This window comes from Lygodium microphyllum, chromosome 24 (genome assembly GCF_053477565.2).
Source record: "Lygodium microphyllum isolate KBCC chromosome 24, Lygodium_microphyllum_v1.1.10, whole genome shotgun sequence".
Classification (NCBI taxonomy): Eukaryota; Viridiplantae; Streptophyta; class Polypodiopsida; order Schizaeales; family Lygodiaceae; genus Lygodium; species Lygodium microphyllum.
Genome location: NC_141158.1, coordinates 68,311,260 through 68,328,181, shown reverse-complemented (window position 1 = coordinate 68,328,181; position 16,922 = coordinate 68,311,260). Strand labels below are relative to the sequence as shown.

The 16,922-nt window shown below is 42.1% G+C and overlaps 1 protein-coding gene across 1 annotated transcript; it reads right to left on the bottom strand.

Annotated features, from left to right (window-relative positions):
- Positions 1–13,031: 13,031 nt before the first annotated feature.
- LOC148015206 (EG45-like domain containing protein) lies at positions 13,032–14,628 on the bottom strand. The gene is made up of 2 exons (XM_087665474.1): positions 14,214–14,628; positions 13,032–14,090 (listed from the first exon to the last, which is right to left on the bottom strand). The coding sequence occupies exons 1-2, from the start codon at positions 14,368–14,370 to the stop codon at positions 13,798–13,800; spliced, it is 450 nt and encodes a 149-aa protein (XP_087521600.1). The 5' UTR covers positions 14,371–14,628; the 3' UTR covers positions 13,032–13,797.
- Between the last annotated feature and the right edge of the window lie 2,294 nt (positions 14,629–16,922).

Sequence of the window (16,922 nt, the reverse complement as noted above, 5' to 3'; positions counted from 1 at the left end):
TGCAGAGGGTAAGCGAGACTCATCTGCCTTTATTATCTCGGACCCACAGACTGATTCGACGACATGTGATGCGAACACCTCTTGCGATATACGCAGGAGGGATAGGTCATAATCTACTGCACCTAGTTTAGGGCTACAAGCCCTGTTCCCCTGGGAATAGTATGCTTTGCTGTCTCTCATAGTTGTTTCCAGGAGGATGGTATGCATAGTATTGTTTTATTTCATTAGGCCAAGAGGGCCGATACAGTTTAGTAGCAAAGTCATGTCTGATTTCATTAGGCCAAGAGGGCCATTTCCCTGTCTAGTGCGGGTGCGTTTAATTGGGTTTTTGTTTTAGTGTTGTGCTGGACAGATTTCGTGGTTCGTGGAATTTTGTGGAGCGTGGAGGAGCCTTTGCTGCGATGGAAGCTTCTTGTGGCCAATCCAGGTGATACCTCTCCTTTACGAGTACATTTCTTTCCTGTTATATGTGTATTTGTACTTGTTGAGGGGATACTTTTTGTTGGGGACCGGCAACCAAGGCATGAAGTCCCAGGTTTAGGTTGAGTATGTTTGAGGGAGGTCGGAGTAGTCATTGCCTCCTGTAAAGACATTGTTAGGAATTGAAAGACCTGTTTTAGAAGGAAGTCCTAGTGGCCCTGTCCTGCTAACCTGCTAGGCAGCCGTTCTAGGAGTTCTTGTTAGTAGTGAGGCAGTTAGAGAAGCCTGCTAGAAGATCATAATGATGATGCCAAGAAATCCTGACTGTCCTAAAAGATGAATATCAATACGAAGGTGTGTAAAAAGGGGTTCTAACCCCTATCAAAGAAAAGAAATGAAATAAAAAAATATATAAGCAGTTGCTCATTGCCTTGCGAAGGCCTGGTAGGTTCCTGGGGACGAGTCAGACCCGGGGCCGATACCTTGTCTTCCTAGGGGTGGCTTCTTGCTGGAAAAATAATATCACAACAAGGAAGGTTGGAGCGAAAATAAAAGTGAGCGTTAGAAAAGGATTAAGTGTCGCCTTGCGAGGGCTTGGTAGGTTCTTGGGTGCCGAGACAGGTCCTGAGACCGATGCCCTGTTCTCCTTGGGTCACTACGCTCAGCTCCCTCCTTTTTACATGCCCAAGTATGTTCATCCAATACAACTCCTAAAAAAAGACATGTACTAAAAGAAAATATTCTTTGATCAGGCTATAGGAGTCCTTGCCTTGTAGGAGCTCCTAGTTGTGTTGTCTTTAGTTGGTCAGTAGTTCAGACTACCACTTAGGGCAACCTCTTTGACAGTTCTTTTTAGTTTGGCTGTGTTGGAGCAGCTGGTAAGTGACTCACTTCGGATCTTCTCTTAGATGATGCTAGGCCTATTCCTTGTGGAGGTCATGCCTTGGTTCTGTCCAGGGGTAGGGGGAGCATTGTGCTGAGTTTTATTATATATTTGTTTTGTATCAGTTTGATGCTTCTTTGGTTGTTTATGTGCAGATATGTTCGTGGATTCGACGGGCTGAGTCGCCCTATCCCGTGGTCGCCAATGAGAGCGGAATTTAGGAGACGGCAAGTGCTTAAAAATATCTAAAAATTATGAATATCAAGGGAAAAATATTCACTGTCAAAGGCGGCGGCTCGATCCAGGACGATTTTAAGCGTCAAGTGCTTGACGGGCGCCCGTGAGACGCTCTGTGAATTTTTGTAATTTTTTCGAGTGCCTGTGGTGGTCACTGAAGATGCCAGGCAGTGCGGGACGCGAAGAGGAAGTCACAGAAATTTTCAGAACGCAGTTCAGAGTTCGCACGCGAGAGTTGGCCCGAAACCGGCCGGGGTGCCGAAGAGGGGGCCCAAAAGGGAAATTTCAAAAGGTGTGAGAGAGGGGGGGTGACCTTTGGCACCCCCCCCCCTTCAAAAAATCGTGGATATGGAGGGGGGGCGGCGGCTGAAAACAGCCGCCGAAAAAACGCGCCCCCCCCCCAATCGATTGCTGGCTTGCAAAGCAAGCCATGGCTATGAACCTCCAGGCCTGGTCAAGACATCATGCCGAGTGAATCGCCGGTCTCCGCTCCCGCAATGGTGGACTGGTTGGAGAGAGAAAATCAGTATTTCTCTCTCCTCCCTCTCTCTCCTCTTAGCCCCCGTTCGTGCTTGAAGGAATAGGATGGAGATGGACGGCCGGATGGATGCCGATTCTTGACGGGATGAAAGAGCAATGCAAAACCATTGTAGATTGCTGATTCCAAGCCGAATTCATGGCTGGAAATCAATCGTGGGACGTGCCAAATTTAATGAAAACCCGCAAGACACGGTAATAATTGTTTTTACAAAGAAAATGGTCTTTTGATGCAAATTTGGTTGATAAAAATGTGTTCATATGGATTGAGTTTTGAGTATGTCGTGCTTTGAGTTGGTTTCTAGCTGTTCATCATTTAAAAATCAGGAAAACATGTGTGGGTTAGCAGAAAATAGGAAACCGAGACACGAAAAACCATAAAAATGAAGGAAAATAGGGTTTTGGGCTGAAAATGATGCAATAAATTAATCCACACCTACTAAAATTTCTGTTTCTGCTGAAATGAACTAAGGGCCACAGCCCATAAACTGAACTTGATTTTTAGCAATTAAAAAAAATGGGAGAAAATGGGAAAATTTGCAAGAAAATGATGGAAAAACCCTAAAAAATAGGGAAAAATTATATTTTGGGGCTACGAAAAATATAGAAAAATAGGATTTATGTTTGTTGATGTATAGCAAGGCTGGGGCATGAAGTTATGCTTCAGTTCAGCCTTGTTTATATGTTTTAGTGCGTGTTTCCTTCCTTTCTCCACATAAAATGACAAGGAAACCCTAAAAGAAATGAATGCAATGATGCACTATCAACGGGGAAGGGTAGAGTTGTGGAAAAAATGGTTAAATGCCGCTGAGCATGAGGGATAATTTGCTGATTTTATATGCATCGCATCTAGGATGGAATAATAATGATAAAAATTAAAACCTAGTAGCACGAAGATCACTTCGGTGCTAGGTGTTGCAGCGAAGCACAAAGCGGTTAGAAAGAAAAGCATGAAAGAGATGTTTTGCACTTGCACGCTGCTGGTTTTTAAAATGTTTGAGCACTAGGCATCCACCTCTTTGCATGATCATTTAGAGAAAATTAAAAGTATCAGAGTCAGCTCCTGGATACGCATAGCAATTGTTTTCAATAGGCCCTTGACCCACCGTTGAGAGCGTGAGGTTCCTATGCTGTAGGCTAGTCGTGGGATCCTAAAGGGGAAATCAAGTAAGGACAATGGTACATTCCTGGATACGCTTATTTGGTACCTTGAGCGACGTTTGTGCGAAATGTCTAAATGTTGAGCGGCGCATCGAGGGGCCAATCCCCAAGGTGTAGGAGAGTCGCAGAGGGTTGACGGCATTCAGCCGTAGGAGGAACCCCATGTGTATGTGATTCGAGCCTTTTGGCTATGTGGAAGGGACTCCCTCTGAGGAGTAATATTGGGTTAGGATCAGTTGGACTACAACGTATTACAAACGCAATGTTTAGGAAGGTAGAGATTTTGATAGACGCTCCTGGCCGCGAGGCCGAGGGGTTGTCTTGTGCATAGTGACGAGGTTCGGCTAGTGCATGAGCCAGTGCCGGCCCGTTTTTAGGTCCATCAGTGTCCTATGTTTCTTTTTCTGGAATAGTACTGGAGCTCCCCACGGTGAGTTTCTCGGCCGGATGTAACCCTGATCTAACAGTTGCTTGAGTTGTTCCTTCAACTCAATTGCTTCCGGTATGGACATTCTATAAGGTCTCCTTGCAATTGGTGCAGCTCCAGGCACTAGCCTAATCTCATGATCTACTTCTCTTGGAGGCGGAAGTTCAATCAATTCCTCAGGGAATACGTCAGCGTATTCCTTTAGCCAAGAAGGTCCTTCATGAGACTCTTGCTTTTGATCTAACTTGTTGAGTTTGATCAGGTAAACGGGTAATCCTTTTCTGACTCCTTTTATGATCCGAGATACTTTGGCTAATTGAATTCTTGGCACTCCTGCCTCACCTTGAGTTGTGACAAATTCCCTTTCAGAGTTTCGAAAGGAAACTTGACCCTTTCCACAATGAATGTGGGCGTCATTGGGGTTAAGCCAATCCATCCCAAGTAGACACTCATGGATACCTAAATTCATGACTCTGAATTTAACTGAGGTTTTCTTTCCTCCCAGAAAGAATTCCACCTTAGCAGTTTTCCTGGTACAAGTTACCTCGCAGCCATTTGCCAATTCCACAAGCAGGGTAGGTGCTTCTACTGTGGCTATTCCTAATCTTTTTGCACATGCTGGTGAGATAAAGAAATGTGTACTGCCACAATCAATCAAGGTTTTGAAACCTTTACCTTGATAGTCCGACGGTGTCTGAATCACCGAGAACTGGTGATTCGGCCCTTTCTTGTGTAAAGCGGCATGGACTGTCGCTCTTTCGAATTCTGCTTCCATAGTCGGATCTTCCTCATCTTCTTCTTCGCATCTTTGCCTATTGGCAATGCAGACAGTTCTTCCTCTTCCACGGGTGGCGGCTCCTTGACCGCGGCCTGCACCTTGGAAAGGCGTTTGACGATGTCCCTCGCTGAGCTTGGGACATTGCCTCTTGAAGTGACCGGGTTCGTTGCAGTGGAAACATCAGAGGTTTCGATGAGCATGGCCTGATTGGTAGGTGCAGTACCAGCTGCTTTAAAGTAATCCTCCATGGATTCAATCCAAATTTCAGCATCAGACTGGACGAATCTGCCTCTCCCGTCAAACTCGGGTGGGTTTATCTGCTTGAGGAGGAACTTCTTCTCCTGGGTCACAGCAGTACTTGATGTAGGGGGCGAATTTGGAACCTGTACCTGGGGTTGTGCCTGGATAAAAGTTTTCTTAACGTTATTATATGATAATCGATGTTATCTTATCTTTCATTACTAGTTCAGCTATCTCGTAAACAATGTAGCTACTTAACTTTTTTAACATCTCTTATGCACAGCCAGATATTGATAAAAGAAGTCTTTATTTGTATTTACATGGGCATAGCCTTATACAACGTTTCGTGTGTTGATAATCCAATCATTACATTCAGTTTGGGGAGAACAACGTTGTATTGCATTTTCTTACAGGAACTGTGTAATAGTAGGGTTTTGGGTCATGGATCTTTAGGAATCGATAATTCATTGGAAGTTCAGGATACCCTTTCCGTTGGAATCCATACTTCTTATGGCGGCCCAAAACTTTAATCCTGTCGGCTGGGATTACACGGGTTACTTCCTCATATACATATGAGTTCATTTCAACCCTCCGACCTTGAATATGTAAAGTCGAATTTACGTGAGCTTCCACAAAAATGAACAGCTTCACAACTTTCAAGTCTTCCAACCACTTGATCCTCTTTAGGTTGGTCTGTAGATAAGCAAACCGGTGGGCGGCTATATAGTAGATTCCTGAAGACCCCGCCCATCTTCGTTCTATGTATAAAGGTGATGGATTATAAATCTGCTCCAGGATATTCATCATCCCAATTCTTTGTCTATAAAGTGGAGAATGCATTGCAATCATAAACATGACCCGAAACACCAAAAACTTGTTCCACGCTTCATAGTTCTGCAAGTCAGCATTGAAGATGAGAAAATGCTTGGACAGCAACAATTTCTTTACTTCATTTTATTGCGATCTCAAAAAAAACAATTCCGTTGTTGGTCGGATCTGATACCAACTTGTAACGTGTCCCCTTTGTATCATCCAGGACACATCTTAGCAGTCCATCGAAAAGGATGTCTAGAAAACTCCGCCCAGCACTCCCAAGGAATGTTAGGGGTTTTGCGATCTAGGTCTTCCCGCGTCTGCCACGTAGCGGAACTATCCTGGCCGTTTCCCACTTAGGATCGATCGGAATTAGGGTTTTCCTGTTTGGTCATTAGCTAACAGCAACTAGCATCAGACCCGAGCGAACTACTTTATGCAGAAACGCCAGGTCTGAAGCGGATTCATGCTGCACTTGGTTCAAGGAGAATGGGAAACGAGAGGGATGCAAAGCTCAACCTCTCTGCCATAAGGCATAGTCCCATTCCCTTCCCCTAAAATAGCGTAAATCGGGTAAGATATAACTTTAGGTCATCGTTCTCGTTATTCGTTTTGATGATGATGATCCTTCCGCTGTTCTTCGAGATTTTTGAGAAAAGTTCCCGGCTAACCGGGACCACCCAACCGTAGGACGGACCCATGGCCCATCCTCCGCACTTTCCTCGGTTCGTTTTAGTTATGTAATTATCTAGCACATTAATTTGACATATAACAATCAGCTTCTTTAATTAACCCTGTTAAGCACTGGTTCCTTCACGTAATCTTATCACGTGACATAGAAAAACAATATCAAGCAAATCATTTCATTATTTTATCTTTGAAATACAAGGAGTTCCGCCCGTAGGCTTGTCCATAATCTGCCCGAAGGCTATCCAGTAATCTCCAGGGATCACTATTCCAAGCTTCCGCCCGTCTACTAGTATGCGGGCCTCGAGATCCAATCCCGAGTCACGTTAACCTCTTGTGCAGGACCCAGAAGGCGAGGGATTTACGGCCAGAGCCCCCTTGGCACCCAAGCGTCCTCCTGCTCCAAGTAGAACTCAACGGAGAGACCTCTCGCAGCGGGTTCAGTCCACGTTTCCGGCACGGTCAACAACCCCCTTGGTTAGGGTCAGGCAGGCACTCGGGGGTAACTGAAGCTGCCTCTCCCTTCAGGCCTTTAACCTGCAGTATAGGTACTCATTTAATTTGTAATTCATAATTTAAACAGATCTCTAAAATCTCTAGCAAGCACAAACATTTTCGTTAATCAACCGAGTTGTTTGGCAAACTGCTAAGGAAGCATTCTTTCCTTTTCGAGTGTATCAGCACTCATTCCCAAGGTGTCTTGTAACTTGGCAAGATCTGTTACATTCCGTTGTAGGGCATACCCAACTTGGTTAACCCTAAGGTGCCTTAGATATGCTAGTTTCTGGTTTACAACTTTCCTTATTTAGAAGGATATCCAAAAATACGTCTTTTTGCAAGATAAACTGCGTAGGGATCTGCCGTCCTTGATGAGGGTTTTTACCCTTTCTCCTTGTGAATCAATCACAAGACTAAATGATTTCATACTTGTTGCGCAAGTCCTGCGATGGAATAATCTATTTAGATTCTTTAAGCTGACGTATGTCAGGCCTAGGGTTTCTTCTTTTAAGAATCTTAGGGACAAACCCTAGTTCCTTATCTTTACGAATTGATTGTCCCTACAGTAAGGAAAGTAGTCAAGTGTTTAGTGTATGAATGTTTCTATGTTTAGATTGGTTCAGTTATCTTTTGGAAGGAAATATTAATCGTCTTGTCACGGTTTTGCTATCCTTGTGACAATTTACTTCCTAGTCAATATAGTTTAATTTATCTTCCGTTTTCCTTAAAGATGAGCTCATGCCAACTAACAACACTTGCCTTGCTAAGATGTGCAAATATTCAAGATAACTTCCTAGTAATTTGAGCATCGAAAGAAACCTTTCATGAATTTAACCATTTACAACGATTCGTTGCGAAAGGAATAAGACTAATGGTGCAAGATATAATTTCTACACCTTAGGATTTAACTAAAATATACTACTATAGTAAATGGTTAATCTTGCTCCTAATTTATAATGCTTGATGCAATTTGAAGAAAGCTAAGTTCTATACATTGTCATTCATAAGCTAAACTCCTTCGTTACAAATAACTCGAACAAATATATCCTCTCCTTAACAATTTTTCTTTGCATGATCGACTTAAAACCGAAATTAAAGCCAAGAAGAAAAACTTGGTTTTGGGGTGAGGTATCCACATGGATACCGGGGGATGATCCTCCCGTGGCTACGCCTTGGACTTTCTTAGGAGGAATTGCAATTGTAGATTCTCGAACGTGGAAACAGCTTCACAACTTCTCCTTAGAACTCCACCGTCGATCCTTGCACCGTTCGTCAAAAATAGTTTTTAGAAGGCTCCCTCCTTGAATTCGGGAATTCGAAAGGGTGTTTTAGAGACTTTTACCAGTAAGACCCATTGAAGCCATGGGGAAGGCTTAATGGCCTTAGTAAGCTCGCACGAACGGGAATAACAAGGTGTGGAAAAGACACAAGGTGTAGGAGAGCTTTAAGGGAAAATAATAGCTGTAAAGGTTATAAGTAAGGGTCTAAGGACCCTTAGGCAATTTAGGAGAAAAGGGGCTTATGAGGGTTTACACACTAAGGGGGGAAATGATTTCGAGGCCAATGAGAAAGGCTAAAGGAAATTTAAAAAAAACACGAGGGTTTAATAAAAAGGTTTTGTAAGGCACATGAAGGGGGTGAAAGGGTTTTTGAAGCCCGTAAGAAAGGGCTTAAAGGTTAAATCAGAGGGGGGGATGGTTTCGAAGCTAGGGAAAAAGGGCTTTTAGGGATTATACACGAGGGAAAAAAAAAGAATTAAGACCCTTAAGGCCTTTGTGCTCTTGGGGGAGTGACTCCAAGTGAAGGGAAGGGGTTTTTGCACAAGAGTGAAAGGGGACTAAAAGGTTAAAAAAAAAAAAACCCCGGCAGGGGGGGGGGATGAAAGGGGGCTTAGGGGGAATAAAACATGAGGGGTTGGTTCCCAAAGCCTTTAGAAGCGTCCCCCAAGAAAGGGGGCTTCTTAGGACCTTTAGAAGCGTCCCCCAAGAAGCTTCTAAAGCTTTTGGGGCCGTGTGGGAGAAAGAAGATCCATGGAATCATGGCGGCGTGTTGACGGAATGGGCAGATTGCGATGGCAGAGGGCGATGTGATGGAGGCCAAATGGCGATGCCTACGGCACTCGAGGATAATTCGCAGCGTCTCGAGACGGCGTATGAATGGCAGACAGACTGAAGTGGCTCACGGTCCTCTCCCAGCGGCGCCCCACTTCCTGCTCCACGGTAGCCACCTCACACTCTATGGCAGCGGAGACAGCAGTCTCAGGCTTTTCCCCCTCATGCTCAGCGATGACGGCCTCAGAATGCACAGGTGGGAAGGCCAATCACATCATCCTTATTGCAGGGCAGATGAGCATGTGGGGACCTCTCTCCTACACAGCGAGACAGCAGACGGTTTTTTTCTCAGCTTCGTCCCCTTCGATTTAAATAGGGGAGGGGAGGGGGATCTTCCCTCCCTGCGTGTCATCACGCATGTCCTCTCCTCAATCAAAGCTCCACCAAGGAGCTTAGCTGCTCCTTCTATTTCCCTCCCCCTCCAGCTCGTCAGTCGGCTGGAGGGATAAAGGGGGGAATAAAAAAAATTTGCATTTATCCCATTTTTCATATTCATTTGAGACAGGTTCACGCGCGTGCTTTTATAAGCGAATCGGGATATTACATGTGTCCAATCACTATGTCTCTACTTCCATTGGGTAGTGGTGTAATATATCAGCCCATGCATATAATGCAATAAAGAGTATTGTTTGGTCAATCTTATTACTTATTAATATTAGAATTATACACTTTAGTGTGATAGTTCGGACTATTGATCCTTGGCCTGGAACTATGTATCCTTTGCCTTGAACTATAGGATGATTGCTCTTGTCTAATCTAGTTGTTGGAGATAGAGGGGTTTGGGGTTTCTCAAGCCCTCGAAATCTAGCCATGAAGTTGGCTAAGATGGACCGTAGAACCTGATTGTTGCATAGAGCTCGCCTTCCTGCAAGAGGATAAGTGATTGGAGGCCTTAGATGTAAGCTAAGCTCTGATACCACTATTGCACAGATCAGATGCGAGATTTGTGCATAGCGAGAAGAAGAAGCTTTCTCTCACTCTCTTTTTCTTATAAAAATGAAAGCATGACTCATAAAACTCAATATAAACTTAAATAAGAGTTTAAAAAATTGAGACGAACACTATTGGGTGCAATTTCCCCCTGTACATGGAGTGGGTAGCTCGTCGATGCCCTATTTCCAATATTAGAATGAGTCTTGCTTTGCCCAGAGATAGACCCTTTACAATCACTCTTTTGCAAAGGAGTTTCAGTTCACTAAAATATATCCCCATTACACAACTCAAGTATATCTAGAATATCCTTAATATATCTCCCAGAATTTGAAGTATTAATAAATATTTACAAAGACAGTGTGCGCACGGCTTAGAATAAATGGTGGTTCGTCTATTTAAATAACTCAATGAGGAAGTCTATGGGATAAAATGTGCTTCTTGTGTGTATCCAATTCATCTTGCTCCACATGTTAGTTGTGCTATTGCAAAAAAATTGGAAAATCATGTTTAAAAAATAATTAACTAAATAAATGCATCTAGTCATAAGAAATCAAATAATCTTTGGAATTTCATGACATAATCGAATCACATAGACGTTAGCACTTGAGATATGAATATTCTGGCATCACCCACGTACGACATCACCCACATTCGCACCTACAAGTCTCACACCCAGAAAGGATAGGTATTCCTATCAACCTTTCGCCGAAGACCAAAAGTATTTCACTCTTAAGAATATGCCATACGCTAATGGAGAACCTTCAAGGCACTCATACCGTCAACGTGCCCATAAGGGAGAACCATTGAAGGCACACCTCCCCTCGTGTAGGCACCACTTGGCAAGAATAACTTTATAGTAGAATCCAAGTGGGAATGCTAAAAAGTATAGTACTAGGGATAGTGGACAAAAGCACCAACAATGAGCAAGAAAGAAACGTATAATTAAAGCCATGTTGGTGGGATTTGGGTATGTATTGACTACAATCATTGAAGAAGAAATCAAAGACTTACATGCAAGAAAGGTTCCAAAAATCCCAAAGCATCTAGGTGTATCAATACAAGAAGTATCTTCCACACTTTAATCTACATTAGAATAAGAACATATGGAAGATAAAGGGGAAGATATGGTTATGTGATTGCAATAGGAAGCAGAGAAGCTCCAAGAAAACCTCTAGGAGAAATATCACTAAAGGAGCGGAGATGAATCAATCAAAGAACTTAGCAACCAAAACCTCCTATTCCTAGGTACTAGAACAACCACTAGAGATGAGTCTTCAAGTCCCATGACTAGTTGTGTTTGGAGCACAATAGCACCAACATGAGGCATATCTAGAGATACTAGTGTTAACTATCTCTAACAAAGGAAGAAGGAAGAAGCTCATCATCAAACTACCCATTAAGGGGGGAAAGGTTGCATTTGACAAGGAGAAGGCCAAATAGAAAGCTCAAGAGGAGTGAAGAAGGAAGATGAGGTGTAGAAGTAGAAGTAGGAGGCATAGAAGCATCTCAAGATACGAGAGGAAGAGGATATATCCCTAGCCATCAAATGCTTGGTCATCAACGACAAGGAAGACAAGTACAAAGAGATGAAAAAACAAAACAAAATCAAGAAAGAAAATGGGGTGTATCTTGAAAGTGACTACATAGAGACTATTAAATATAAAACCAAGCTAGGCAGAGAGCTAAATGCATTGAAATAGCTATAGGGACAACAAATGATTGAGCTCAAAAGACAAGATAGACAAAAGAAGAGGCACAATACAAGAACAAGAAGCTCATGGACATAAAAAATGAAATAGGAAAGGCTTCTCATAATTATACACAACTCCGAAAGCAATTAGAGCATGAAATAAAGCAGAGAAAAGCCTAGAATCAAACATGGAGGGAGCATGAGACTACCTTATACGGATTTCTGATTCTTGTGATATTGATTCTTTCGGTTCCTTTGGATCCCAATCTATCTCAAGTGTAGGAAGTGATAGTGGTTGTTCTTCTATGGCTAAAGTAGGCTCTTTATTAGTCACAACCTAATTAGTCTTAGGTCTTTTGTTGAGAGTCCAAATTTTCTCAACCACAATTCCCAATCTTCCCTTGTCACCCTATATTTAGGCTGGGGTATTTCTATTTTCAACTTATGTTGAAGTGCCTTCCTTGTAAGTTACAACTTCTATTTAATTTTTTTAATAAAATCCTCCTCACCAAATGCCTTTTATAGTTCAAGCAATGTGTTGAAAAATCTTTACTGATACATCTGCATTACCTCTTTTATTTCCTTGGCCCTTTCATTTGCTAAATTCTTCTCACATGTAGCTTGAGATAGGTGGGTAGCCAAACACACATGGTATCAACATTTCTCTCCTCCCATTGGCCCACCTTATTCTTTGCTTGCTCTAGCCTCCTATTCTGCCTGCTTTAAGACAAAACCACATCTATACTTGCATTGATATGTGCATCTCTATTTTCATTCAATTTCTAAGGGGAACAAGCTAATAGACATGGGTCTTTATACATGCATATAATTACATACATAAATGCATCTACGACTTTTGTTTATATTTCACAAGACTCATCTATTAGCACATTAATAGGCATATTTCTTATAGCTTTCTGAGAAACTTTTACATCAATCAAAAGGCTACTAGTAGATGCTTGATATCTTCAAGTTCAAGTACCTAGCTTTATTCATTGAGAAACTTCTGTGCATCATTCTACCTTGAGTTTATCTTCCCTTTCCCTTTTGAGGCTACCCAAAATCTCTTCCTTTTATCGTATACTAGTACCCTGTGGTAGTATACGTTTTAGCTAGCCAATGTCGAAGTATATTGTCTATCCATGTATTCTCTCAGTGGATTCTCTTGTAGGTAAGATCGAAGAGGAGTCTCTCAGCCTTGTCCTAATTGGGTTCCTCAACACACAAGCCACTTCATTGAAGCTCCGAATCTATCACATTTAAAGCCAATCACATGCCAATGATGTCCATCTCCATGGTACTAGAAGAACTTCGTAAAAGATATCTCTTGCACATTCGACGATGAAGTGTTAATCTGAAATATTGAACAACAGAAAAATAGTAGAGTTGAAATCCACATGCTGAGCCAACATAGAGTTAAGCACTAGATTCCCACTACTAGAGAGGATCTCATTTGATTTCTAGATCTTAGCAATGATCTTTAATCGATTGAAATCTATAGCTCTAAATTTAACGCATGCCAAGAGGTAAGCCCAACTGTAATGAAACTAGATCTCACTCTTCTTCGCCAAGTACACTTTCAAACCATAATTGTAAATCCTATGAGCACAGCAAAATGACCAAATCATAAAATTTATGTTTTGTTGTGGTGGCTATACAATGAGGCTAAGAGTTTAGAGAAGCACTAGAGTGTATCTTTTAGAGTGGTGAGAACTACATCATCAAGTCTCACAATGTTGTAAGTGTCATCACCAAAGAGCTAGACTTGGACCAGGCGTTTCAACGTTTGGGCGGTCTCATCCCTTCAAAGTTCCGAGTGTAAACCAGTCAATCAAAGTTCCCTAATGGTTTTTCCAAAAGTGATTGGTTGGAATAGCTTGTCAGACCGAGGCATTCCATATGCCTTTAAATTTTAACTACTGCTTAAGTCAATCCACCTTTGGAGGAGGAATGACGTTGAATTAGTATGGTTAAGGGATCTAACGCATGATGGGGATCAAGGACCTACTAGTCACGTTGGCACCATGACGACATTCATTATATAGGGTAAATCAAGATCGGCCAGCAGCACATCGATCACGCTAATGTTAGTCAGCTTCCGAGTAGATATGTTGGGTATCGGATCCATGCATCAGGAGAATATTCTCGGATGTTCCAGAATAATCCACATATTGGAGCACATACTGATTATTAGCTCTTAATCCAAACACAAACACTAATTACATATTATATTGTATTTTTTCAGCAGTACATAGCTGCTCCGGGCTCTAGCTCTAATTATATATAGCTGTGGTAGATGATGAGGCTAGGATGATATCACTCGGAATTCATGTATCTCTATGGGACAGATGTAGAACGTGCAGAAGAAGCTGAATATGATGATCACGAGACGCGGTTGTATGAGATGATGATGTTCCCAGTCTCGAGAGGCGCCATCCTCTGAAAGAGCTCCCTGGGGAGATCGAAGGTCCCATTGCAAGGGCCGTCAGCAGGATTGCAGAAGTCGATGATCGTGACGGTGAATGCCTGAGTGTTTATGCAGCCTGGTCCCTCGTTGTTGGCCCGGACACAGCTGATCTGGTAGCGTGCACCGCAGCCGCTGCCGCCCTGATAAATTGCAGGGCTTCCAGCCGCAAACATGTAGTCTCCGGGGACCCCCAGCTGGCAGGCATTGTCTGCGTCAATAACATTATGCCAACAAAGAAGGGATTAAACAAAGGGGGCAAAATAGATACAAACATGGAGCCTGCGAGCCATCAGAAGGATCGAGGGCTCTTAATTAGCAGTCGAGCGCTTACTCGCATACATCCTCTGATACCATGTGGCGGTACCCTGCTCGGCGGCAACCATATCGACGTTGTTGCAAAGCATGAACAGTACAGCAATTATAAGCGAAACCACTGCCAGAGAATCGTGAATATTGTTTTTCTTAGATATCTTGCCGGATGTTGCCATGATCGATGCAGATTAATAATGCAGCGGGTGCAGGACGTCACTAGCCAGGCGCCGTAACTATGAATAATGAACTGCCCCCAGCTGATAACTTTCTTATATTACGGCCAATAGGTAACTGATGGGTTACACTCCGCCGGGCTCTGGCTGCTCAATGTCCCCGTTTTATAGCTATACGTAGGTGACAATATTAGATCGGAGCCGAGCCAGATCGATGACTTCAGACAGCTGCATAGACCAGACGCTGCACGATATCGAGGATGCCAAAAAATGTCGAGTCAAGCCAAGCTAGTCAAGCTGCCGCATCAGCCACGGCGCTATGAGGCGACGACGGGCCCTTCACGCTATCGAGGATGCGCCACAAAAAGTCGAGTCAAGCTAGCTAGTCAAGCTGCCGCATGAGTCACGGCGCTATGAAACATACTGCTGGTTGGCTCGGGCTCTTCCGGATAGGAGTAGGGCTTGAAGAAGTACTTTTCGTTCCTTATTTCATTGACTAGCGCATTACCCCTAATCAAGCTATATTGCTCAAGATTAGCATGTATCATTGATTCAAGGCGAGCATCCTTTGGTGCATTCAATTCTCGTAGAATCATGCTACTTGCTAAGGTATCTTTACCGGAGGCGCACAAGTCTTTAGAGTCACAAACAAAAAGTAATGTACCTCCTCAAATCCCTAAAATTGTTTTCAACCTGGTGAAGTCATTCATCTTTATACACTCATAGGAGTGGTGGAAGATACCACCCTTGCATAGATTCTTTAATCTACTCCCAAGTGTGAGATGCTTCAGATACCATCTCATCCTCAAGGAACCAATGTTTTGACCACAAACAAGCTTTTTCTATTAAGAGTAGCTCACTAATCATTAAACGATCCACAACACTAGTTTCGATAGTCTAAAACTAATCTTCAATGGTCTCTATCTAGACGTTAGTGTCAATCTCCACCTGATAACCTTCGCTACGGAAATAAGTTGCCTTGATTTTCTTAAGGAAGAAGTTTCTCTCAAAGCTTAGCCACATTGTTAGTGAAAAAATGTACTTTGACCAAGGACCAGGTCTTAGACAACTTGTAAAACAACTTTGGGATGATATCTTACTAGTGACCACAAAGTCTTATTCCTCCTTTCTTATCTCTCTTTACTCATAGTCACGTTTACAGCTTGAGCTCACTCAGTGGAGCTAGTGACTTTCTACAATATTCATAGGTCTATCTAGTTGTGTAATTCTTCATTGTCAATATTTCTTCAATGTACCATTATTCTATTAGGAGGAATGACTTATTTCACTCTCTCATAGAAGTAGCAATCCTGAGGATCTCGTGAGGAAGAAATTTTAAGTTTGCTTTAGATTCCTAGAGCAAGAACAAGCATGCTAGCTTCAACTCTTCCATCCAATAGATGCATGTCGGATTACTTACCAAGTAAGATAATTTGCTTTCACCAATACAACAATACTTGCTTTTACCATTCCATAGATCCATCATTGGGGTATATAAGGGAGCAACTCAAAGTGATTAGTTCCAAATGACCTAGAAGTCTAGTATCAATCTTTGATATTAGGTCTTTGGAGTATGTATAATCTTGCACAGATTTGGTTTTTTTCTTTCTTGTTGACTTAAAGCCCTTTGGTTTATTCTGTGTATCCGCATGCATGTGAGCAATAAGAATATGCCTAGGGTCTTTAGGTCCACTTCAATTTTCTAAGTTATATTAATCTAGGTTGCATGTAATACTTTGACTATTAAGTAATTTTGAGACATTATCTACTTAAACTTTTGATATTTAGTTAATTCATTAGTTTCTTGGTTATTCTTCTTTCTACTCTAGTTAAGTATTAGCTAAGTTTACGAGGCCCCGGCATTATGAGCTCTAGTTTAGGGTTAAAAATCAAACAATTAGCATTAATGAGATCATATGCATATTAGAAGAGAAAAGCAAGAGACAGATAGGAGACTCACTATCTTAAGTGTCTCACTCATCTATACATTTGTATTCTCTCCCTCCTTGACTATCGATAAAATTTACACAAGTTTGAGGGCAAAAATCAAGAAGAGTGGTTGCTCATAGTTTGCACACACATGAATAAGTTTCTCCGTTCTCTTTTTACCTTGCATACATTAGGGTTTTGGTTAGGGTTTCCACCCATATTAGATGCCTTATTCACTCTTATGGTTCATGACCAGTCCTCTTAATTAATGTTTTTAGCTTTGAATAATTGGATCTCGTTTGGGCTTACAATGAATTAAATATATATTTGATGTTGCTATGAGGGTGACAAGAGCTTGGGAAGAAAGAAAAATTTCACCTCTCACAACTTAGAAGAGAATAGCTTAAAGAAAAAGAAGAACTTATTTCATCATTATAAAAGGATGAAGTGCAATAATGTATTTCATAATACAAGATTGATATAAGATAAGACATTGATGCAAGACTAGATCAAATACAAGACAATATATGCTTCACATGACCTTCACAACTACTATTGGCAAGACTTAAGGACTTGTAGCCAAATACCCCAATTTATACTAGAGTTGAGGAGGTTAAGGAGAAGCT